The sequence below is a fragment of the Lemur catta genome, chromosome 2 (assembly GCF_020740605.2).
Source record: "Lemur catta isolate mLemCat1 chromosome 2, mLemCat1.pri, whole genome shotgun sequence".
Lineage (NCBI taxonomy): Eukaryota > Metazoa > Chordata > Mammalia > Primates > Lemuridae > Lemur > Lemur catta.
The window spans coordinates 60891215-60917341 of NC_059129.1; the positions used below are offsets into that span (position 1 = coordinate 60891215).

The 26127-nt window shown below is 38.1% G+C and overlaps 1 protein-coding gene across 1 annotated transcript in view; it reads left to right on the forward strand.

Annotated features, from left to right (window-relative positions):
- LRRC1 (leucine rich repeat containing 1) overlaps positions 1–26127 on the forward strand; it is a 131756-nt gene that overhangs the window by 33775 nt on the left and 71854 nt on the right. The window contains exon 2 of the mRNA XM_045543763.1: positions 13689–13806. Coding sequence (XP_045399719.1) covers positions 13689–13806 — 118 coding nt within the window. The remainder of the gene's footprint in view (positions 1–13688; positions 13807–26127) is intronic.

Genomic DNA, 26127 nt, shown 5'->3' on the forward strand with positions numbered 1-26127 from the left:
AGATGTTCTTTCTTAAAAGAAGTCTTTGATGAATCGAGAACCTGGAATACCAGGTTGTGGCAGGTGCTTTCCAGAGAGAAAAGGAGGCAGTGGTACCAGGACAGGGTTGGTCCCCATTGGCACTGATGATGTGTTATAGTGAGCTGTGGTGTGGGTGATCTCATCTCCTTTTGTTATACACATTTGGGTAAAAAGCTGCACTCTGGGCTAGGAGTTGGAGGCTGGGGAGGTGGTAGCAGAGAAGCTATTGGAACCACTGAGCTAACTCAGAAAATTGCCCTGAGAACTTACAGAGAATGAATCATGCTATTTTGCCTGGATAACCTGGAAGCTGTTGCTTGTTTCCTGGAAGTCCAGGAGCTGAAGGAAAGCTGGGATTATGCTTGGGAGTATCCTGCAGAATTCTTACATTCCCTTTTTCTTGAATAGTCTTTTTGTTTGCATATCAGAAAGAGATTTCTGACTCTGAGAACTCTTGAGGTGATGTGCTAAAGAAGGTACTTACCATCTAGTGTTTGTACAGAGGAACCAGCTGGTTGGCACGTAGAAGCATGCTGCCCGAATGTATGTGAAAGCTTAGTTGCAATGGAAGAACGGTGTCCCTAGACAGATGCTGTGGTACAGGGTTAGCTCGTCATGTGGCGTACAGGCCACCACCCAGCATTTCTGTGCATTCTTACATTAAGTGAATGCCAGGAATGTTAGTTTTGTCTCTTACCTGTGTTGCTGGTAACCAGTAAAAATAAAATTTAAAGAATGTAGAAAAGAGCAGCTTCGAATGAAGTGGCTCTGAGAGAGCTTTACCTTTTCTGGTCATAAAGAAAGCAGACTTGATAGACTTCAGCATTTAATCAGGTCTAACTGCAGAACGTGGGAGTCGAATAGGATCTATTGGATACTAATGGTTTCTCTTGTTCCTTAAACAGTAGAATGATTCAAAAAGTTTGCAGTTAGGCCTTGTGTTTGTGGTTCTTCATCTGGATTAATATTAGAATTTAATATTCAGTTCTATTTGTGGAGCTAAAATGTGGCAATCAGCTTGAGATCTGTTTTGTTTTTGCATAACTGTGAGTTGCTAGGGAATATACTCTCAGTTTTTTCCATCTTGCTTTTTTACTTAACTGTTTTGGTCAACCAGTAGGAAACTGTGAATTTAGTATGTGTGAAAAATTTAAATATAAGAGAAGATTTATTTTGAAGATATAAGGCTGTCTCTTACAAGAGCTATAAACACTTTGGAATGCAAGACTGGGTGGAGAGAAACCCTTGTATTAAAGTTACACAGTTTTAATCTTTAAATTGTGATTATAGAAATGCCACAATATATGTTGCAGCTTATGTAGATTTAGAATGTGTTAGAAAATGTTTTGGGGCAAGTTAAGTCCTTCTCTACTATTAAATTCTACAGCAATTATAATTAGATCATTATATTTCTAAATACCTGAAATCTGGTTAGGGCCAAACAATCTGAACAAACAGCATTACACAATTAATCCAGTTCACATGACTTCTTAGTAAATGCAAAAACCGAGTTGCATATTTAAATTGTTTGAAACCTTGTGGGAGTTAGATATGTTTGCATCTGATGCTTTGGATTATTTGTTCTTCTGGTGTTTGCTGTATTCTATTGCTTGACAATGCCCTCCCTTCTCTTTTGGAAAAGTACTTTGGCAATTCTTTGAAACAAACTTTCCAAAATAAATATATTAATAGCAACATCATGGCTACCATTGCAAGGCTTAATCTGTTTGCAGTTTAAGAGATAAATTCTTGGCTGCAAAATGTTGTATTAACTGGTTAGTCAGGTCCCTCCCCCACGCTTCAAAATCTCTTGATGATGGTTTAAAACAGTTTGGTCTTCAGCATTATTGAGACTGAGAGACAAAGTCCTTTCCTTTCTCCTTTGCTTATTATTTGTGTGCACTGAAAGTGCCATTAACTGTTGCTTTAGAAGATTATGGGCCATTCTTGAGTGGTTGTAATCTAACTCAGATTAATTTTTTAAGTACTGTGCCATTGACTGAGTCCTCCATTTCTTGCTTGCTATCCAAAAAGATCGAATCCTGGCTGGGGGTGGTATCAATTTATTACTTCAGGTGATTAAAAACATTAACTGGTAGGTGGTCCTAAGGTACTCTCTTCATCTAAGGTAAGCATTCATCAGTGTTGATCATATGAGTTTTTCTTTGCTCAGCCTGTCACTTCAGAAGACACTCAGAGTGCTGATCCAAAGGTTGGTGTATTTCCTGACAATATTCAGGAAGAAATTTTCCTAATGCAGTTTCTCTGAATAATCCATTCTTATTTGATGCCTCATAGGAATCTTTGATCCTGTTGGTGTGGTAATGTGGTGTGACTGCCCATAAAACAGCCTAATTGACTCTTTTTTTTCCCCCACGAAGCAGAGCAGATACAGTTTATGAGAACAAGAGACATTTATTATTTTACAGTAGTTTGTGCCTCATTATGATTTTCACTTTCTACCCTTGTATTTTAATTATGATTCACTTGTCCTGTGTCATCTCCTAGTTGTCCCCTAGGAATAAGGACGACTTCTTGTTTGAGTATCTCCTCCATTTCCAAACCCTGCCGTAGTAGGCGCATTATACCTGTAGTGTTTATTGTTGCTTTTAGTTTGAATACATTGTATTGAGTCGATGATATAATGTCTGCTAACCATAATTTTATTCCATTTGAGTCATGTGATGCTTTCCTGAGTATAATGTGTGAAAATTCAACCTTATTAAAAATCCTGTGTCAAAATATGAGACCACTTTAATTAGCTTCGTTGAATATTTATTTGACTTCTTGTTAGAAGAACTTTTTTTCTATATGTAAACTGATTATACCTCCATTTTTTTCAAGTTTTGCTTGATAATACAGTTAGTAAAAATGTCAAGGAAAAACATCACTTTCTACAGATAAATAGAATCTTTGGTTTTCTGTGGTATAGAACATTAATACCAAAAAGTTGAATGATCCTCAATCATTTGGCTTAAGTTCTTTTTTTCTCAGCAGATTTACCTTTTTAAAGCAGTTTTTTTCCCGTAAAATTCCTATTACATTTTTTAACAAAATAGGGATTATACTGTACATATGTACAATTTTATATTCTTTTTTTCCTTAATCCTAGAACACATGTATTTATCATACTGTTATTCTCCAGAAACATTTTTAATGACCATATAATAGTTCACTGATTAAATTTACCATCCTGGGTTTAATCATTGCCTTAGTGTTACTGTTTCAGTTTAATGTCTTTTTTCTCTCATTGAAGTTGATCTTTCCCTGTGCCATGCCAGCTCTGCTCAGTCCAGCTCTTGTCAACTCTCCATCTGTGCCATCAGCCTTGTCCTCCCATGTCATAAGCTTCGCCCTTCATTCAAGCTCCCAGTAAAAGAATGAATGCCGTCTTAGTCTATTTTGCTTTTAACAAATATTTATTGTCTCCAAATGATTGCAAGTGCCACTACTAGCCTTATCCACTCTTTGATCATAGCACAATACATAAAACATTCCCGCTTTCTTGATTTTGAAAGTGATTCACCCTGCAGCTATTTTAATTATGAGAGGGCAACCTTGGGGCATTTACATCTTTGTTAAGGATCATTAATGGTGACAGCTTGATAATGTGTGAAAGCATCTTGAAAACATGAAAATATACCAATAAATGAGAGGTTAAAATTACAAGTGGAGGGCAGAATACAGAAAAATTAGAAAAAGAAATATTTTAAGCAAAGTAAGTGTAAGCACCCTTATTATAAATGCTCAAGCTCACACATGCTAACACTCAGCAGGAACTAATTTGCTTCTCTGAAGCTTGGCTTACCTGTGGCTTTTTAGGGCCACATAAGGAAAGGAGTCAGCACTTTTTGTTGCATAAAAAAGGATACCTGTGCTGCTGAAACATGAACCTATTAAAATTATATTTTATAGCAGGAGAGGCTTTTTTTCCCCTGTGATGTGTTTCATTTATTTGTCCTCTGGGCAAGGAAAAATACTCCCTCTTTCAGATTATAGAGAAAATGGTTAGTTTTATTGAGAGATTAAACCCTTTACCTCTTTTCATATTTATTGTCTATTACCTGGCCCAGTAATATATGAATATAAGCTTTCTGTGTTGTGAATCAGTATTTCAGATTCTTAATTATTTGTGAATCTTAATTATTCTAGAATTCCATTCTGTGTCTCTAAAAATTGTTCAGCATTATCAAAGTCTGATTCCAAGTTGAATCCAGTGTCATCTTTTTCCTGAGTTTCACTGTCCTGCTCAGTGTCACCTCCCCCTCTTCCTCCAAAAACTGGACCTAGCAGAGCCTTTCTTTTTGTATGCTGTTTTGGTATATTATATTATAAATTTGTATGTCTTTTGCTTTCCTTGTCTCTCTCAGCCTTCCCTTGCCCAAGGCTTTATGTGGATGTTTGTCACGTCTCTGCAGCCATGATCCTCTAGAAATGGATTCATCTTATCTGTCTAGATTTCCTTGATGTCTGCTCTCTCTGCCTGGGTTGGGTTGGCAGCAACCCCACTCATGTGCTCTCATATGCAGGTTTCATTAGCATGCTCTTTTCTTTCCTCACAACTCATCAATCAAGACGTAATACAGGGTCAGCATAATTTTAGTGGTTATTCCTTTCTTAGCTTAAGCTCCCCCAGCCCCCATGACTTATCTTTACTTAGCTAATTAGAATATAATTTCACAAATGTTTTTTGTTTGCCATATAGTTACCTGAGGATTTGTACTTTGCAATCCTCCAAAATGGTTCTATTTTGGAATTTTTCTTAAAAAATGTTATTAACTGGTATGCGGTGCCAGGGAAACCACTAAAATTGCTGGACCTCAGTTTCCTTATCTGTTAACTGGAGACAAAAAACTTTACCTCACTTGGTTATAAGGATTTAATTAAATTATCTGTGTATTCCTAGCTTAGTTTTTTTATTACTTAATAAGGGGTTCCTCCTTCATTGTTGTGTACCAATTCTATGCATTTTTGGACATTTTTATTGAGATATAATTCACATACCATACAGTTTGCCCATTTTAAAGCCCACAAATCAGTGGTTTTTAATATAGTCACAGTTGTGTAGCCATTACCACAATCAATTTTAGAACATTTTCATGACCCCCCCAAAAAGAAACCCTGTATCCATTAGCAGTCATTTCCCATTTCCTAGGCAACCACTAATCTACTTTCTGTAATTTTATGGATTTTTAACTTCATGCTTAATATTATGTTGTGTGCTAACAGGATTTCCATTTTTATTAGGGTACATTGAAAGTATTTGAAATGCAATCCTATAATTTTTAGAACTAAAAAGAGCCCTTTAATCATTTAATGCTTGTTTTTTTCACAAGGAAACAGAGGATCAGAGAAGTCAAGTGATTCACTCACGGACATTCCTATGCCACACCTCTTTACCAAAACACATTGGAAAAAAAAGTGTCTAATTAACACTTATTTAAGTAATAGTTTATTTTTGAGTGTTTGCTAAAACCCTTTCAAATTCAAATTCTGGATGTGAGATATGATTATTTGAATTCTCTGCTTTAACCAAACTGGTCTTTACCTAGTCTGTGAATATTTTTTGGGCTTTTATCTTGTCTATAACCTCCAAAAAATCTTATCTTAGATTTATTCAGGATATTATTTTCTCTTTTAATTTGCATTATAAAAGTCATTACTATGTGATCAATTATAGAATTTTGTACATAATCTACCCAGTTTTTATATGAGTTCTTCTGTGGCATATCTGAGATTCCTACCTCATTTTGTGATAGACTATTTAAATCTACCATTTTTTTCCCACCACATGTCTCTTTTTTTAAATTTCAAAATATTAAGGGGATACAAATGTTTTTGTTACATGGATAGCTTTTATAATGCTTAAGTCAGGGCTACTAGTGTGTCCATCACACAAATAGTGTTCATTGTACCTGTTCGGTAGGTTTTTACCCTACTCTTCCTTGCTCTACCCCTCTTCTTGATTTCTAAAGACTTTTACTTCTCTTCGTGCCCATATGTGCCCATCAGTTAGTTTCAAATTATTAGAGGATATGTGTGGTGGTTTTCTATTCTTGAGATACTTCACTTAGGATAATAGTCTAGTTCCATCCAAATTGCTGCAAGAGACATTAGTCTTTTTATGGCTGAGTAGTACTCCGTGGTATGTATACATACCACATTTTGTTAATCCACTTGTGAATTGATGGGCACTTGGGTTGAGTCCACATTTTTGTGATTGTGAATTATGCTGCAATAAACATTTCAGTGCAGGTGTGTTTTTTTGATAAAATGACTTCTTTTGCTTTGGGTAGATACCCAGTAGGGGGATTGCTGGGTCGAATGGTAAGTCTATTTTTATTTCTTTGAGGAATCTCCATACTGTTTTCCATAGAGGTTGTACTAATTTACAGTCTGTATCCACGCCAGCACCTATTGTTCTTTGACTTTTTAACAATAGCCGTTCTGACAGGGGTGAGGTGATATCTCATTGTGGTTTCAATTTGCATTTCCCTGATGATTAGTGATGTTGAGCATTTTTTCCATATCATTTTTGGCCATTTGTATATCTTCGTTTGAAAAACACCCGTTCATGACTTTTGCCCACTGTTTAATGGGGTTGTTTGTTCTTTTCCTGCTGATTTGAGTTCTTTGTAGATTCTGGATATTAGCTTTTTATCAGATGTATAGTTTTCAAATGTTTTCTCCCATTCTGTAGGTTGTCTGTTCACTCTGATTATTTCCTTTGCTGTGTAGAATCTTTTAAATTTAATTAAGTCCCATTTATTTTTCATTATCCCCTTTTGGGGGTTATAGAATTTTGTACATAGTTTTTGTACATTGCCCCTTTTGGGGTAATGAAAGACCCCACTTGCTTTTGGAGTCTTAGTCATAAATTCTGTGCCTAGGCAGATGTCTAGAAGAGTTTTCTCTACATTTTCTTCTAGAATTTTTATGGTTTCATGCCTTACATTTAAGTCTTATCCATCTTGAATTAATTTTTGTAAATGGTGAGAGACAGGGATCCTGCTTTATTCTTCTGCATGTGGCTATACAATTTTCCCAGCACCATTTATTGGATAGGGCTTCTTTTCCCCAGTGTGTGATGTCTGCTTTGTCCAAGATCAGTTAGTTATAGATAGCTGGTTTTATATCTGGGTTCTCTGTTCTGTTCCATTGGTCTATGTCTCTATTTTTGTACCAATACCATGCTCTTTGTTTACTATAGCCTTGTAGTATAATTTGAAGTTAGGTAATGTGATGCTTCCAGATTTGTTCTTTTTGCTTAAGATTGCTGTGGCTATTCGGACTCTTTTTTGGTTCCAAACGAAGGCTAGGATCATTTTTTCTATATCTGTGAAGTATGACACTGGTATTTTGATGGGGATTGCATTGAATCTATAAATAACTGAGCATTATGGATATTTTAACCATGTTGATTCCATGAGCAGGGAATGTTTTTCCATTTGTGTCATCTGCGATATCTTTTATTAATGTTCTGTGGTTCTTCTTGTAGAGATCTTAAACCTCCTTGGTTAAGTATATTTTTAGGCATTTTATTTTCTTTGTAGCTATTGTGAATGACAGTGAGTCTTCGATTTGAATCTCAGCTTGACTGTTATTGGTGTTATTATTATTGTTGTTTTGGTTATAACAGTCACTTCACTTCTCCTCCACTGGTTCCAATGCTATTGCTTTTCATTATTAACTCTGATGAATTAAAGAATCTGATGCACTTGGTGCTAATTGGTCTTTTCTTTTCTGATTAGTAGGTAGTCTAAATCTTAAAATTTTTCTTTTTGGGAAATAAAACACATATAGAAAAGTGCTGAAAGCATAAATGTATAGCTTAAATGTATAACTTACTGCAAATTATAAAGTGAACACTTACAACTACCACTAGGTTAAAACATTGAACATTACAAGAACTCCAGAAGCCCATTGCCTGCTCTTCCTGATTATAATCCTTTCCCTCACATCTAAAGGGAATCACTTCTTTGCTTTTCTGTATAGGTTTTACCACCTCTGTGTGTGGCTGTAAATGAAAAATGTGATCTTTTTAACATTACATCAGTGGAATAATATGTATTCTTTGGTGTCTGGCTTCATTTACTGAACATTATCTCTAAGATTCATCCATATTATAACTATCAGTAAGCTTTTATATAATTTTCATTGCTGTGTAGAATTTCCTTGTAAGAATGTATCTGTCAGGTTTATAGGCATTTGGGTTGTTTACGGTTTTGGGCTATTACAAATAATTCTGTCAAGCACATTCTTATATTTGTATTCTGGAAAATATATGTGGGAGATTTAATTCTAGCAGTAGAATTTCTGGATAATAAAGTCACAGTCACTTTTTGTAAGTTTCACAGGAAAGAGCAATGCCAGATGGTACAAATGTTGTACACTGTACCAAGTGTTAATTTTACCTTGGTATTAGAACTGTTGGTTTACCATATCTTTATAGGTAATTGACCAAAAAGGCAGTCCAAGTTCTTGAGAATAGGATTTATGTAGGATGGAAAGGGGCCAAGATTTAGGTGACAGGTTGGAATGCCTCCAGAAGGAAATCTGTGACTAAATTTGGTGTCGTCATTATGAAGAGTCATACACTTTTTCAGGAGTTCATAACATCCTTTATACTACCGTCTCTCACGTGAATCTGTAACAATGGTTTATGTTTTCTCTTCATGATGGAGGAGAAGTTTAGGCAAGTGACAGGCAATTGACTGATCCTTGGCTATACAGTAATAAAAAAGGACACAGCTCTTTTAGGACTGAGATTTCATCTTTGTCCCTTTTTAAAAAGCAAAAGGGAAGTACTAACACTCTACCAAAAAAGAAGGAAAAAGAATCTTGTTGGAAATGGAAAATGGGAAAAAGAAACATTTTTAACCAAATTAAAGACTGTATCTACTAAAAGCAATGGTGGCTATAAGAAGACTGGTGTAGCATAACAACCCAAGGCAATTTGGGTTTCTTTGCATGTAATTGTACAGAATGTGCTCTAAGTGGGTCAGTGAGCTATAATCAAACATGGTAGAGTTGAAGAATGGTGTCTTGTGTGTTCTATCACGTGATTGCTCTGCACTAAGGCACCCTGCCAAGACAGCTACAGGAATTGTTCTTCATGTGCTCTGGCTGATCTCAAAAGGAAGGCAGAAGGGTGTATAGCTTATTGAGTTTTTTTCCCGGACTATCTGAGGAAGCTGAAAAATTGAGAGTTTAATATTATTTCTGTGGCATTGCATCGATCTTATAAGAAAGTAGTTAATTTAAAGCATTTGGACACCATGTTAAGATAACATCAGGGTAATGAGGGAAAGATTGAGGAATTACTGGTTTCCTTTTGGGATCATGTCAGATAGAGTTGTTTTTACATCTGGTATGTGCTTCCCAAGTTGAATACAATAGTATTTGTGACAGGTTCTAGTTGAGGATGATTTTAGCACTCAGAACCAAACCTTAAATTTTCTTGCTGTTACGACATTTATCGGATGTGGGGGTTTGTAGGCTATCCACGTACAGAAAGCTAATTTATTATTCACTGTAGATCTAAGTACGTTATTGACTTGATTTCTGGTGATATTCCAGAATGGCCCCTGAATGTATGGAAATGGTGATGGGTTCTGTACTTTTGCTATTATGCCTTTCCTGGAAAACAAAGTGAGCTTTTCAAGCTTGAGTAAACACATTGATGTATTATGAAACTGTCAGACTCTTTGAACAACTGGCATAAGCTCAATTATTCAAATATGTGACTCTTTTGAATGGCTTTTGTGTTAGGTAATGCTTTAGTACAACCACTATAAAGAAATTTCAATATCTTTCCTTAAGAAATTAAATCTCAACTGTCTGATTAAAGAAATCCAAAGGATTAGTCCTTTTGTTGAGCACTTTCTTCATTATCACATAGAACTAATTAGTAGCATTCATTTGCTGAGATTCAGTTTATTTTATTTTAAAATATCTTTTTTATTTAAAAAATTTGAGTCATTCATGCATTACTCGTGTCACCTACCATAACTGCTTTTCCCCCATGTTCCTTTCCTGTCGGTCCACAGGCACACATGCTTTTTTATGTAGCGTACCTGCAATTTTGTTTTGTTTTTTAGTTATTGCATTGTAAATCTTGTCTCAAGTTCAGTAGAGTTTATAATATATATTTTTTGTGGTTTATTACTATTTTTTTAAAGATATAGGGTCTTACTCTTTAGCCCAGGCTGGAGTGCTGTGGATGACATGATCATAGCTCACTGCAGCTTCAAATTCCTGGGCTTAAGTGATCCTCCCTCCTCAGCCTCAGGACTATAGTTGTTGCTTGCTACCATGACTGGGTACTTTCTTTATTTTTTTGTAGAGATGGGCTCTTGCTATGTTGCCCAGGCTGCTCTTGAATTCCTGGCCTCAAGGGATCCTCCTGCCTCTGCTTCTGAAAGTGCTGGGATTATTGGTGTGAGCCACCATGCCTGGCCATGATTTCTGCTTTTATTGTTTGTATAATATTGAATTATTTAATAACATGCAATCATTTCCCTTATTTGAAAGGTAGGTTTTTTAGTTTTTCATTTTTACTGATAATAATGGAAAGATATGTTTGTGCATTACTTTCAGTTATAAGGAGGGATGCCCAGAAGTATGTCAGTGGACTTGCTTTCCAAAAGGCAGTACCGCCTTGTATGATTATATGCATATATTATACAATCCCTTTTACCAATAAAAAAGATGAAGCTTATTAAATGTTAGCATCCAACAAAATTAAAATTTGGAGCATCCTGTAATCTTGGTAGAGACTTTTTCCTTTGTAAATTCAATTACTATGTTTAGCAAAGTAATATATGTAAATAGTTTAAAAATGCAATAAGCTGTGTAGTGTGGCAATGAGGAACAGTGGCCTCTTGCCCTCTTCTTCCCCATTTGAGTTTCTGGCTTTTGAGAACCCCAGCTCTTGGCTGTTTCTACCAGTATTTGCCCCCAGATTGCTATTAATAAATGGCTTGCTTTTACAGCTTGATTTTCCCCCTTACTTTATTTATAGTTACCTGTTGATTTCCTTTTATGAAAGATGATGCTTTATCTCTTAACAGTTTCTTTCCTATTTTCTCAGTGTTGACACAAAGTAAATTTTAGTTGTATCAACATAGATATTGTGATTTTAATATTTATAATCAAATCTTACATCTTTTACGTTATATTCTATAGACTATAGAATATAAAGTATTTCCTGGAATTAATAACTCCATCCCTTTTTGCTTGCTTTGTTTTCTCAATTCCTGTTTCTAATTTATCACCAAACATTCTGACAGAGTTGTAAATCTCCTCCTGATTCTTCCAAACACATCAGATAATCTCTCAGATGTGTTTTGATTTATTTTTTTTCAAGACTTCCTTCTGAGAACCTTCATATTTTGCTCCAGTGTAAACAGTTTGCTCTTAGGGCCTGATGCTCAGTTGGCATCTTGCAATTCCCTTCATGGTTTTACCCTGAGAATTTCCTTTGTCTTTCTCTGTTTCCCTAGGTGAAATTTTTCTCTTTTAAATTTACTTCCACATTTTGGTGGATTCTTGAGAAAAGTGCAAGGAAGATAAACTTTTTGAGACCATGCATGGCTGCAAATGTCTTTATTTTGTAATCATCCTCGATTGATAGTTTGGCTGGGTATGCAATTTTAGGTTGGGAATACTGACTTTTTGGAATTTTGAAAGTATCGTTTCATTGCCTTCTTACTTTCAAGGTTGCTGTTGAATCCAGTCTCATTCTGAAACTCAATTATTTGTTATGACTTTTTCCCTTTATTTCCCTGTCTCTGGAAGCTTTTAGAATTTTATTTCTGGAGTTCTGACATTTTATAGTATTCTTTGGTATCTGTCTTTTTCTATTTTTATTGGCCACCTGGTGGACCCTTTCAAACTAGAAAAGCAAGTCCTGCAGTTTCCTGTGTTTTTCTCTTTGACCTATATATTACTTGGATATAGTACCTTGTGAACTGATCCTTTAGTTTTTCTGTCTTTTTTCTCCGATTTTCCCATCTCATTGTCTTTTTATTCTACCTTCTGAGGAATTTTGTTAACTCTATTTCTCACCTCTTTCATGAGATTCTTTTGTTGATGCTACGATATTTTTTAATTTCTAAGAGCTGCATTGGTTCTACAACAGAACTCACTCGAAAATAACACAGAATTTTGACTTATAGCCATGGTTTCACAAAAATTGCTCTAAAAAAGTGTGATAATCACAAGCCAAAACCTGCATTGGAAAGACTAAGGATGTACCTTCATAATAAACATAACACAAGAAGTGTCAAAGTGAAATGTCAGAGATATCAACTATCAAACTTAGTGCTTTGGGATATTGGACATTTCATATTTAATAACCTAATACTTCTTTTAATCTTGCTTTTTGTGGCACCAAGCTATTTCATCTTCTCTGATTTCTCTGAGGATATTATAATTTTTGGTTGCTGATGGTGTTTTTCTCCCTGCATCATGTTTGTTTTCTCTGAGAGGTGTGTGTATGTACAAACACTCTTTCTTGCATGTTATGGACTTTCCTCAAGTGTGCAGAGAACCTCGGCTCTGTTTAGAGATCCAGGCACTGGAAGTGAGGTGGGTATGAGTGGAAGCTCCATGTGTGGGGGGGAGACTCATAACTGGAGTCTATAGGTCTGTGCAAGCGAGGGTGGGATCTCCCTGATCACTCTTTGGCTCAGTTCCCGGTTCTTAGTAGGGTGCCTCCCCCCACCCCTCCGCTGTGTTTAGTTGTGCTTAGAGTCAGCTCTCTGGAGAGGAAATTTCTAGGCTCCTGCCTGGCTCCTGCAGTGTAGAGAAGAGAATGTGGGGATTTAACTGTTCTTTATATAAATTCCCAGCCAGTTCTCCTTCCTTCCGAGGTACCTGGACTTAATTTCTTATTGGCTACTCACCCCACAGGCTTAAATTTCAGCTTTGTTTTGATTCTTTTATTAGTTACCATTCATCCATCTGTTTCCTAGCTTCAAGGATTTTGTTGCTTAAATAGTTTGCTTTTTGTCCTCTCTCCTTTTTAATTGTCTTCATTGGTTTATTTCATCTTTTTAATATTTATGTCCATCTCTATATAAACTCCTTTAGTATCATTTTAGTATATTTTTGAATGAGTGTGGGAAAGAAGCACGTGCTTTGTCTGCCGTGTTTGATGGAAGTATCCAGTGCAGACTCTTTTTAGATTGGTCAGAAATATTTTTCTTACCTGCACACATTTGTGGGATTTTTATGATGCACAATAATTCCTTTTAGAAATGCCTTTTAGAAATACTTTATCCAGTTTTCACATGTATTTATTTGACACTGCAGATTTAACATGAATTTTCATGAGCATTATAGAAGGTGTGACTGTTTACTGGATAGCTTAAAGGAATAACAGCTATTCCCATTAAGTTGATCATTAATTCTTAAAATGTTTTTATTTTGAAATAATTATCAGTTGATAGGAAGTTGCAAAAATAGTACTGAGAAGTTCTTTGTACCCAGTTTATCCCAACAGTAACATTTTCACATGATTACAGTACACTATCAAAATTAGGAAATTGACATGGCACAGTCTTCATTAGTTATTAAAACACATTGTTTTAAATTTTATATTAGCCAAAAGGTTTACAGCGCAAATATATTTGAAATTTATATGAAATTATTTTGTCTTTCAGCAATTTTTCCAGCTAGTCAAATTACGAAAGCTTGGACTTAGTGATAATGAAATTCAGCGGCTCCCTCCGGAAATAGCAAACTTCATGCAGCTGGTGGAACTTGACGTGTCTCGAAACGGTAAGAAAGACTCCACTTGGGTTATCTGTTTGTCTCCTCTGAGGCTGGGGGCATTTTTCGTAAATATGGCTGGATAAATGTTATTGGAGGTGCTTTTCCTGATAGTCACGGGAAGGTATGGATTTTGGGGTGGAATTAATGCCATTTTTTTAATAGATCAGTCAACTTATAGATATTTACCAAAAAAACTTCATAACACAATATTTAGAAGACTTTCTCAAAGTAAATTCTGTCTGATTCCTAGAGTTAGAGAGTTGACTGGAAAGTCATTTAACCTGGCCCACTCATTTTACTGAACATGACACCGAGGGCTGGTGGCATGGCTATTTGCTCAGTGCTTGGGTGCTGCTCAGGGGAGGGGACACCTGCTCTGGGGAAGGGCTGGCTTCTGTGGGCTGTGGCTCGGTTGGTTGGTTTGCTCTCCCTGCAGGGAACAGAACTGTTTGCAGGTTAGGCATCTTCTGTTATTTTCATATATCTCTAATTCAGCTGGTGGTGGTTTTGTCCACTTCAGTTTGTGTACTTTGTTTGTGAATTAATTAATTTATTACTTTTGTACATTTATCTTTCAAACATTTCAAATGTTTCAGTGTGAATTTATTTTGATTTCCAGATTTCACTATTATATTGGTTCTTTTTTATTGAACATTCTAATAGGGTATCTGGTTAGGTATCCTAATAGGGTATCCAAACACCTTTCACTTTTAAATGGGTATCTTGACTTAACCTTGAGTTTTATAACCCTTAGAGCTCTCTCCGAGTGGGCATATTTAACATTTTCTAGCATATTTAACACATTAACTGCCATGTGAGTTGTATTAACAAACGCTAGTTTTGCGCCCACGGCCTCGTGAAACGTATGTAACTCTCACATCTCTTCACCTTGGGAGACACGAGAACTAGTTTTCAAGTTGCATGTAACTCATGCCCAGAAAAAAATAACAAATTTTTCATTAAATTAGAAAGGATCATTTTGTTTTCAAAGTTTTTATTCTATTTTCATCATAAAACACCTTGGCCCCAAGGAAAATTTTTTTTTCTCCTATTGTGGCAGACAGTGTATTAATTTATTAAGTTAAAGTGGCAGCTCCAGTGGTGGTCCTATCTGTTGATAGAATTCAGTTCCTTTAAGTACCCTGGTATAATTTCCTCAGGATAGGCCCAAATATAGTCTGAATTACTTATATTATAAAAAGGATAATTCTTTTACTCTCTCATATTGCATACCTGTTTTGTGTTTTGCTTTTGCTTCCTACAAAAATCTGTTAAGTTTCTTCTCCGTGAACCTTAGATCTATATATTTCAATCTGATATCTTCAACAGAAACCCCAGGCCCTAAGTATAGCATTCTTTTGTGGAACATCATTATAATGCTGCAGTGATAATCAGGACTTGATTGAAAACATGATCAAGAAAAATGATTCCCTGTCTCCCCTCAACTTTTAACAGCTTTTAAATTGCTTTATCTGTCACATCCCATAAATGAAAAACTGTCTTTTGGCCAAGCCATATGTTTTTGACATAGTGTCTGCTTTTATTTTTCATGAAAATTATTTCTTACCTTGAAGGTACTGCAAAAAGTGAAAGAACCATTTTTTTTTTTTTTGCTTGTTTCAGAGTGTCTTTTTTTTGTTTGTTTTTAAGAGAGAGAGAGAGAGAGAGAGAGAGAGGGAGAGAGAGAGGGAGAGCTAGAGTGTCTTATTTGGTTGCAGGCAATCCAGATCTGTTTAGGTAAAGTGGATTTGATTGTAAGGATCAGGGCAGAACTGACATTCCAAACGCACTGGCACCAGCCTTACATTTGACACTGTCTTGGGGATTTCATGGCCTCAGTCTTATGGGGTGTCTGCTTCTGTTTGCAAGTGCTCTGCTCTTCCCTCCTCACTGACCTACTCTCTTAGAACTGGCTTCTCTCTGTGGAGTTTTTAGCTTTTGCCCCTGCTGTAGCATTTGTTTGCCGATGAAAAATTTCTAACTGAAAAATTGTTGGCCCACCTTATCTTTTCATGCGAACCATAAGACGTAGGCTGCAGGTCACTGGCCACCCTAAATATTGGCTGCCCTGGGAGGGGGTGGCAAGCAGTGCAAAGTGTGGCCCTGCCCCTCAGCACAGGAGTTGCAGATGTTCTGCTTCCCTTACACTGGAGGGTGGGGTGGAGAGGGCATTTGAGGCCTGGCCAGAATGGCCTCTACAACATCCTGTATAGTACTTATCTAAGGCATATGTGATTGAAACGACTCTCTTGTCTTAACGGTTGTCTCAGTTATAAAGAATGACTAGCTGTTAACTCCGCAAGGAAGCAGTGACTTTGTAAAATGGTCACCGAAATCACAAAATATGAAGAAATAAAATAGCAATTTTGAAACTGGCATTAGAAAGGAAAAATGAGCAGAAGTCCAGAAGTACTTGAGAAAGAGAAGTATTGGCTTTAACTATTCAGAAGGAGGGGAAAACACAGAGCTTGAAAGTTCTCAGTCCCCTTATTAACTCTAATGGGATGCTTTGTGGGAAGTAAGTGCTGGTCAGCCGCCAGTTTTTCCAGTTCCCACATCTGCTCGCTCTTTTCAAACATTCATAGCCAGAAGGGCTCCATGCCTCTTCTGTTTTTACCTTTCAGCATGTTCATAAAAGAAGCTAAGCTTTCATTGAAGTCAGTGTCAGGATATAAAAATGTTTTGGCTCCTTGCAATACCTACCCTGCTCTTTTATTTCCTTCCTTGTTTTCAGCCTTCCCTTCTGCAAGTGTTGGAGTTTTGTGAAGGATCCTGCAGCTCTTTCTTTCCCCCTCTTAGCAGGCTCTGTTAGAAATGCAGAGGAGGGAGTCAAACCGTCCCCTTCCCCTATTGGCAGAGCCTGTCTCTGGCTCAGTAGCATGAAGGGGTGTGTGTGTGGAGGGGGGGAGGGGGAGAGGGGAAGACAGTGGAAGATGGTGGCTTCAGGGCTTTCTTTGAGGTTGTTAAGGAAAAAACACACACAAAAACTACACAGATGACAGAGCAGAACAAGGTCACTGTTTACTGTAACCCAAAGGAACAGGGGTCTTGGGTCATTTCCAGGCTGGGCAAATTTCACTGAGCTTCCTCTCTCATTTTTTTGGCAGCTAAAATCACATTAATGTGAATTTCCTAGGCAGCTGAGGTAAATAAAAGTCACAAAGCCTGCAGCTCGAGAGGCAATGTGAGAACCCTCCTTTGTACAGACACAGGCATTTGCAGGGCTTGGGGCTGGTGCCTGGAGGCCTGTCTGGGCCCCTGGTCTTCTGTTGTCGCAGCCGAGGATGCCCACTCTGATCAGAGGCTGTTCCTTTGGGTCCCTGCCCAGCCTGCCTCCCCGGGCAGCGTTATAACCAGGGCTGGCCACTGTCACGATAGGACCTTCATTGGCTCCCTCGGTTCTTGATTTCCCCCAAATCATTGCTTTGACCTTAGAGAAGAAAGGTAGGGTGTTTGGTATCAGACCCCTCAAGTCCATTGGGTTAATGCTTGTCTCATTTGAGTATGTGAGGAATTACCTGAGGATTTTGTTACGGTGCAGATTGGGATGCAGTAGGTCTGGAGTCTCCAGATTCTGCACTGCTGAGCAGCCCCCAGGGGTTGCCAACCCTGCTAGTCTCCTGACCACACACTGAGAAGCGAGATTTAGATGTCAGCACCCACAAGCCTGCTGCTAACTTTCCTCTGGCAGTTTCACGTGGTTAGAGCCCTTGCACCTTCCCACGTGCAAGGAGGGGAGATCTTCAGGCTATTCCTGGTTGGATGGTGAGACGCTCGAGCTAACTTAAGCCCAAGTTTACTTTGATCCAGGAGCAAAATTAGACCTTTCCTGATGTTTCCACGCTCAGTTGAGGGAGGAAAGACAAGTTCTGTGTTTCTCTCCAAAAAAATTGTTAAATAAGGAGAAAAATTTCTACAGGCTTGTTTCCTGGCCCAACAAGAACGGCCTAGATCGCCAAACACTGACTTTTGTGGCTTTGTTTTCTGATATTTCAGGCACAAAGTCAAGAGAATTGTGTGCTGTGTTAGAAAAGAGCGAGTTTAGGGAAAAAGAGGGCTTCACTTACGGATAATCTAGGTTGTGAGGATTTTTTCTGAGGTTCAAGTAGAGAGGTTTGGGAGGAGCACAGTACATGTGGTTTCATCTCCAGAATGACGGGGTGCTCAGCAGAGAGGGCGCTGGGTCGGAGCCCTGGCTCTGCCGTGGGCACCCAGTCGGCTGTGGGCAGGCCCCTTTTGACGCTGCCAGGCCTTGTTTTGAGAAAGAGTGGGACAAAGCCTTGCTTCCTTTTCAAGTCTAGGGAGAGTCGAGAATGACACACTTCTCATGTCCTAACTTGGTGGGTTAGTTATTCTTTTTCTGAACAGGCAACTGGCTAAAATATATATGGGAAAAAAGAAACTCGTTTTCCCTGAACGTAGGCTAAATGATGACTGGAGTAAACAAAATTGGTATCTGAATAAGCTGCTAAAATTTTGTCTACGAAAGGCATACAGGCTTAGAATTCAGTTCTGAAGCAGTTTTCTGTGGTGGAATGCATGTGCGTCAGTACCTGGACTTTACGTCTGTTTGAGGAAGATGAGCCCTGATTGTGTGAGAGGAGGTATTACCCGGTAGTAGGATCTTGCTGTCCAAGAATCTAGGGCAGACTTTCTGAATGCATCATGAATCCTGCCCCAAGGGTTAGTAATTTAGATTTTATAGTCTATGCTGTAATTTGACTTGCATCACAGTACTGTATCGTTATCCATTTAGTTCAGTTTTCCCCAAAGCATAAGGCGTACACAAGCGGCACTGCTAGAGATGATTTTAAGTGGTACTGCAAAACATCACTTTTAATAGTGAATCATGGTGAGAAAGTTTTCCTTTTTTTCCTCCCAGTTTTATACCTTTTTGGATTGATTCCGTAAAGTTTGAGATTACTCTATCGTGTTTATGTTATATTTGTCTTTTATATCTAGTGGTGATAATAGCTTTGACTTCATGTTAGTGATTTAAAACAATCTGCCTCCTTTGAAAATAATTCTTATTCATATTTAAAAAGTCAATTTAAAAGAATGAGCTAAATAATAAAGAATACAGGGGCTGTACCAGTATGGCAAAAATTGTGAAGGCGGCATAGGGATGGCCGAAGTTAAGGAAACACCGATTAGCATTAATATTAGCATACCATGCTGAAGAGGTGATGAGTTTATTTCTCTTATGGGGTAAATAGTACCACATAGAGAAAAAGAGATGACCAGAGACCGCATACCTTTGCAAATCATCACCGGCACCAAGACAACACTTGAGAGTATGTGGACTTAAATGCTTGGGTTGTTTGTCCTCTGTCTGACCGTGGGATGCTGATCAGTGTCTGTGGTCTTTAGCTGTGGTTGGGTTTAATGAAATCTAAAACCAGTCCTGAAGCCTGCTGAAATGATAGCATCAAATCTTGGTGCTTCTGAGTATAGCCTGAAAAAAGCCCTTTCTGGCAAGCAATAAATCTAGTATTCCTGAAAGTCCTCCTACTTAGTTATGAACAATTTGCCTTTTTTTTTTTTTTTGGTAATAACCACATACACCCACACCAGAAGTGTGGCAGAAGCCAGTTTTTACCCAGGCAGACTGCAGACGTGTCACAGTCAAGCTATTGTTCTCTCCTTTCTTGCTGCCTAATTTGGGCCCACGTTTAGCACTCTGTTTAGCAAACTGCCTCAATGTCTGGACTTAATGCATTACAGTGGAGAGTTTCCTTGTCACTGTCACTTAAGATATTACAGGAAAGGGAAGCATGCCACTGTGCTCACTCGGCCTTATGGTTGGACAACCGGACGGTATTCAGCCCAGACCTTGCTTTCTTGCCTTTGCAAGTACTTCTGCTTTCTCTCTGTCATGAGCCTTCTCTCTGTCTTACCTTTTACCCTCTTTTATTAGGAAGAAGAATTGATGTATAAAAAAATATGATTGGCTTCTACTCACATTTTAAATTCCAGATTATAGTAATTATTTTTAAAGTGGAGGAGGGAAGCAATTGGGCTTCTCTGATGTTTTCTAACCACCTTTCCATTCTACAAACAGTTTAAGGGAGCATTATTTAAATGTGAAAATGTATAGAAACCATTTTAAACACTGGAGAAGTTGTGACAAACTTTACAGATAGATCCCTTTTGGTGAGCATATTTCACCCTTTTGGGTTGCTTTTTCTTGCCATTAACTAGTGCTTTTTTGCTCCCATCTAGAAGGGTCTTTCTGGGCTGCCTGTCTTCTACTTGCTTTGCCAGAGCATATGTATGGGAGAGTCAGCTATTGTTACTCTCTTTATTCTGTTAATGTGGTTAGTATTCCATTATCAGGAAAGTTGTAACTGTACTGAATAAGTTGTAGGTTTATGTAACTTTCTTCATCTCTTGCTTTTTTTTCTTTTCTCTTAAAGTTAGTAGGTCTATAATAGATCTGAGTTTGAGAACAACACTTCTGAATATGTTTTTTAGGTCAATAGTTTCTTCATTCAGCTATAGGTTCTCTAAATGTTTTGTCTATTTCAGGTAGCTTCTTATCTTCCTTTCTCTCTGTCCCTCTAACTCATTCATTCACTCAATCTTTACATGCTGTGCTTTGTGTTAGATCCTGAATTTTCCAAAACAACGATAAATTTACATCTGACAGGCTTAGTTATGGAAGCAAAAATAATTGCAGCGGTTTTTCCTGAAATAAAATGAAACCCCAACATAAGGGATGACAGTTTCTGCTCAGTTTTTAATTCAGCAATATCTGTGGGTATTAGGTTGATAGTTACTAGCTCTGAAGGTGATTGAGAATGAGCAGCCACATTGCTTGCTTCATTTTGATTTTGAGGTCACCTATTTTGTCATGTGAATCTGGCTTGAGCCAAGTGGTGCTTCCCCTTCAGGCAGCTGAAGGCTGGATGGCATCTTTTTGTCAGGATGGTGACAGCAACATGCTCCCACCACTGCAAACAGTGTTCTCTGCTTATTAAGCTAGACGAGACAAATCTTGGAAAGGGACTGAGGAGCCGAGATAATTATTAGTAGCAACTGATTTGAAAGAGGCTTGAAAGAAGAATAGGGCATTTTTGCTTTGATGTTGAAATCAGGCAGTCTTATATGTTTAGTTGCAAATCTGGAGTCAATGAGTGGATTTCTCAGCTGGGTTGTCATTTGTTAGAAATTTATTTCAAATGTTTGTGGTAGCTTTATGGTGTCAACAATATCATTAAAAATGCAAATATCTAAATGCTTGTCTGTTAGCTATTCACTGAAAATTTTAAGATTCATCAAAAATCAAAGAAGCACTCAGTATGTAAAAATAACTAAAACTATGTGAATTGTCATAGGATTCTTTCTCTTTTGATTATATAGTTGACTACTGTGTTGCAAAGAGTTTGCTCTGCCGGGTGTAATGATAAGCTCTGTGTATTAGTCAGGATAGACTAATTATTGATAAATCTCAGTGGCTCAGCACAATGAGCAATTTTATCACTCAATTTACAGTTGTGTGTGTGTGTGTGTGTGTGTGTGTGTGTGTGTGTTGGTGGGGGAATAAGTATGGGGAAGTAGGTGGTGAGGGGCTCCGTACAGTCATTCAGGGATCCAGGCTTCTTCCTTCTTTTGATGTTACATCTTCATTCAACTGGTGGCCTCTAAGGTCTTTGTGGGTGGGGAAGAAAATGGAAAATTGTGTGTGGGAAGATTTTTAATTTATTTTTTATTTTATTTTTTTAGAGACAGGATCTTTGTTGCCCAGGCTGGAGTGCAGTGGTGCGATCATAGTTCACTGCAGCATCGAACTCCTGGGCTCAAGTGATCCTCCTGCCTCAGTTTCCCAAGTAGCTGAGACTACAGGTGCTCGCCACCATGCCCAGCTAATTTTTCTTATTTTTTTGTAGAGATGAGTTCTCCCTGTGTTGCCCAGACTGGTCTCAATCTCTTAACCTCAAGCAATCCTCTCACCTAGGCCTCCCATATTGCTGAGATTGTAGGTGTGAGTCATCATGCCTGGCCTCTGAATTTTTAATAACTACATACTTTAAAATATATTTTAAAAACTAGAGGTTTATATTTGAGGAATCCCTGAAGCACTTGCTGTAGGTAATATGAGATCATTAGAATTTTTTTGAGCCAGGGATCTCACTACATTGGACAAGTTACTTAACCTCTCTGTGCCTCAGTTTCTTCATCTGTAAAATGAAGATTATAATAGCACCTACTTAGAGAAGTGTTCTGACTCTTAAAAGAGGCTGTGTGGGGACAGTGATTAGAACGGTGCCTTGTGTAGAATAAACACTCAGTGTTAGCTGCTGTAATCTTATCTCATTTTGAATCAGAAAGATCTGAATTAGGACTATGAGAGAAAACAGGGTGGGGTTGAGGACACAAGTAGGTGAGAGGCATACAGCAATATAGCTGGGGTTTCTGCCCAAGGTGACTTCTAGACTCTGTGCACCACAAGCCAGGCATTGTGCCGCTTCATCACATGTGCCATTTTATCCAACCCATATGCTAATCCTGTGAGTTGTGGATATTAGCATCTCAGGATGACTGGTGAGGAAACTGAGGCTTGAAGAAGTTGTGAAATGCCCGAAATCATACTCCTAGTGAGGGGTGGAGCTGAGATAAGGAACCTAGGAGGAGTTTTCATTATTTTGGGGGCATATTGAAGATAATAAAGGCAGGGCTGATGGTTTTATTCTATTTTGAGAGAAAGGTTGTAGACAATGTTTATACGAGGTACCCTCCGAATTTGGAGTTGAAAGCTGGAAAAAGTCACCCTAAGACATTTAAACTTGCAAAAAGCTGCATAGTGAATGAATTCACCACCTGTAGAAATGGCCCGCTTTAAGAGGTGGTGTCTTAGTCTGTTCTATCTGCTATTACAAAATACCTTAGACTGGGTAATTTATAAGCTACTGAAATATATTGCTGACAGTTCTGGAGGCTGGGAAGTCCACGTTCAAGGCACTGGTAGATTCAATGTCTGGTGAGGACTTGTTCTCTGCTTCAAGGATGGCACCTTGTTGCTGGGTTCTCACATGATGGAAGGGGCAAGGGATTTCACTGGAACCTCTTTCATAAGGGCACTAATCCCATTCATGAGTGTGGAGCCCTCATGACTTATTCACTTCCCAAAGGTTCTGCCTCTTAAATACTATTGCATTGGGTATTAGGTTCCTATGTATGAATTTTGGGAGATAAGAGGTACCAACATGCAGACCATAGCAAGTGGTTTGTAAATCTTTTATGGCCAGTAATGGGGTATCAGCCAAAGAAAGATAGCAGGGATTTCTCAGAGAGATCTGACCTAACTCTTGTGAGATAATTTTTGTGTGTCTTGGCAAAAGATTGGTATGTTGCCAGAGTGTAGAATCAGGAGAGACAAAAACTAGGAATGTATGGGGTTTTACTTTTGAAAGAAAAGTAAAGATATTAGACAACATGAATGTCCCAAGTCCCTTGGATGCAGGTGTAGCTCTCTCCTATGGAGATGACTTTGTCCCTCTCTGATTACTGATGTCTGAGATTATCCCATGTTATTTTCTCAGGGTGAGGGTATTCACTAAGCACTGTGATGGAGCATTTACTTTTCTCATATGGCCACTGAGGAGAGAGGCTGACACGATGACATCAGTATCTTGTTTCATTGGCATTCACATTCATTGCTTAGTTGCATGTGAATTTTCTTAGTGTGGCATGTTTCCATAGTTACATCCTTTCTGGGCAAGCTGTCACTGATCTGGCAACTGGTTGACTGATGTGGTTAGTCACCAAGTTTCGTCTCACTGGTGATGTGCTACGCGAAGCTCTGCTTCAAGCAGCTAGTGAGTTTCCGTCTTTGAAGTTCTTCTTTGCAACATAGAGTAGCATTAATTCATCAGGTTTCCTTTTTTTTTTTTAACTTGCTGTAGATGAAGTGAATTACATTTGACCTATTCCTGAGAAGACTAAGAAGAGCACCCTGAGAAGGGCAGAGAAATAAATTATTAGGAAATGAATTATTTTCTGGTTTGTTTTTTGAAGTACATGTTCATTGTTGAGAATTTACAGTAGTGAAATATAAAGAAACATTACTGAAAAGCAAAGAAGACTGTGAATCTTTCTCATCAACATGTTTACTGGGTGCCTACTGTATACCAAGTATAAGGCTCAGTACTTCATCTGTATTATCTCATTTAATCCTCAAACCCTCTCCAAGAAATAAGCTTGCATCTTCTTTTTACAGGTGAGAAAACTGAGTTTTAGGTTAAAAACTTTGTCTTTGGTTCCATGACTTGTGTGTAGCCGAATTGATATTTGATCTCGTTTGTTGAACTCCAAAATCACAATTCTGTCTCCCTAGTTTAAAAATTTAACATCTCACTACCCAGAAATAATAATCATTAATGTTTTTATGTATTTTATTTATCTTTTTTCCCTTTTCATTACCTGTTTTACAAAATTGGGACTATTCAGCAAATGGATATTCCTGTCTTTTATTCATTTAATATAGGTTATAAACACTTTCTGTGCTGTTATTTGCACTTAAACACTTAAGGTTTTTAAAAAGGCAGGTTAATCAATAACTCTTGCCTTTTCATCTTTCTAGAGAAAACATGAACAGATAGGTAACTTTAACACCGACAGGAAGCTATAGGTTTCAAAGGCAAGGTGGGTATAGTAGTATTGATAACTGACAAGACAGGGGAATTTCCAGAAGGTTACGATAAGTTAAAAGCCAACTAGACAGAGTGAAGAAACAGGTGAGTAAGCAGTTTAGGAGTCTCTGCCTGATTTAGAATTCTTGTGTTGAAAGAAGTTAGGGAGGCACAGTTAGCCCCTGCAGCCATGTAGCTGCAGAGGTACATAGGGAAAGAATGTGGGCAGAAGCAGGCCAGGCATAAATGTGCAGCTTTTTTTTTAGGTCCTCTGAAGCAATCAGTTCTATATTTACCTAACATATTTCGTTTGTGAAAGTGCTTGGTGAAAGTACCATGCACATTCACAGTTGACATCTTATTTAACCTTGTTGTTCAACCTTTGTTTGATGTTGTCACAGAATGTTAAACAATAGGCCTTCAATTCAGCAAGGTTCGTGAGTGCTGGGTTAAGATGAACAAGTGGGTCTGAGCAAATTAGACAAAACTGGGAGGATTGAGTGCCAATATCCTAGCATGCCTCCAATGAGAAAGGCACCCCAGAGCCAGTGGTGTACCCAGGTAACATCAATGGGCTGAAGGGGGTACTGAGATCTCACCACAGAGGCCTAAACTGAGGCAGCAAGGCAGCAGGCACCCAGGGGAACTGAGCAATTCATTGACATTCTCACTTCTAACACAGAATGTGCTACCTGTATTGTGGTCTGCCTGTTTGTCTGGATAGGAACTGATGGGACAGACACAGCACGGCAAGGACCGGTGCCTGTTTGAAGTTAGCTATAAGTTGAGTCAGATGCCATAGAAATGTACTTTATCACAATCACAGGGCACACCTTTGCTTTAAGAAGTGTCCCTCCCCTACTTAAATCCTTGGTCTATTTGGAAGCTTTGCATGTTGGTCACTGAGAGAAAAAATAGCTACTTTTGCTCTTCCTTCAGATCACGGCCTCTACCTTTGTCTCTTGTCACGGACTGGTCAGCCTTCAGGTTTGACCAGTTGGAGCATGGCGAAGAGATCTCCTTGTAACTCATTGACATTTTCTGAGTAGATGCTTCCGTCCCAAGATGGAACCCCTTCTCACTGCCAGTCAAGTTTATTCTTATCTTCAAAATCCCTCTTTACTGTACTAGCAACTGTTCTGTCCTTCCTTAGGTATCCAAATGGGAAGAGGGAAACTCAGAATATCCTAAAAAAGGCTGCATATTCCATTGTGAATAGCACAGCAAGTACTAGTGTCTTGGCTGGAGTATATGTTTCACTGAGATAAGGGATGTAGGGGCTGAAACAGATTTTTAGAATGAGTTTTATTCAGAAATTCTCTTTTTAAAATATGTACAAATTCATTGTGTAATTTTGTTACATGTAAAGATCGTGTAGTGGTCAAGTCAGGGCTTTTAGGGTTTCCATCACCCACATAATGTACATTGTACCCATTAACTAATTTCTCATCATCCACCTCCCTCCCACCCCTCCCCATTCTTAGTCTCCATTGTCCATCATTCCACTGTCTCCATCCATGTGTACACATTTTTTAGCACTCATTAATGAGTGAGAACATGGGATACTTGATTTTCTGTGCCTGGCTTGTTTCCACTTAAGATAACCATCTCTAGATCCATGTTGCTGCAAGAGGGCATGATTTCATCCTTTTTTTAATGGCTGAATAGTATCCATTGTGTATATGTGCCACATTTT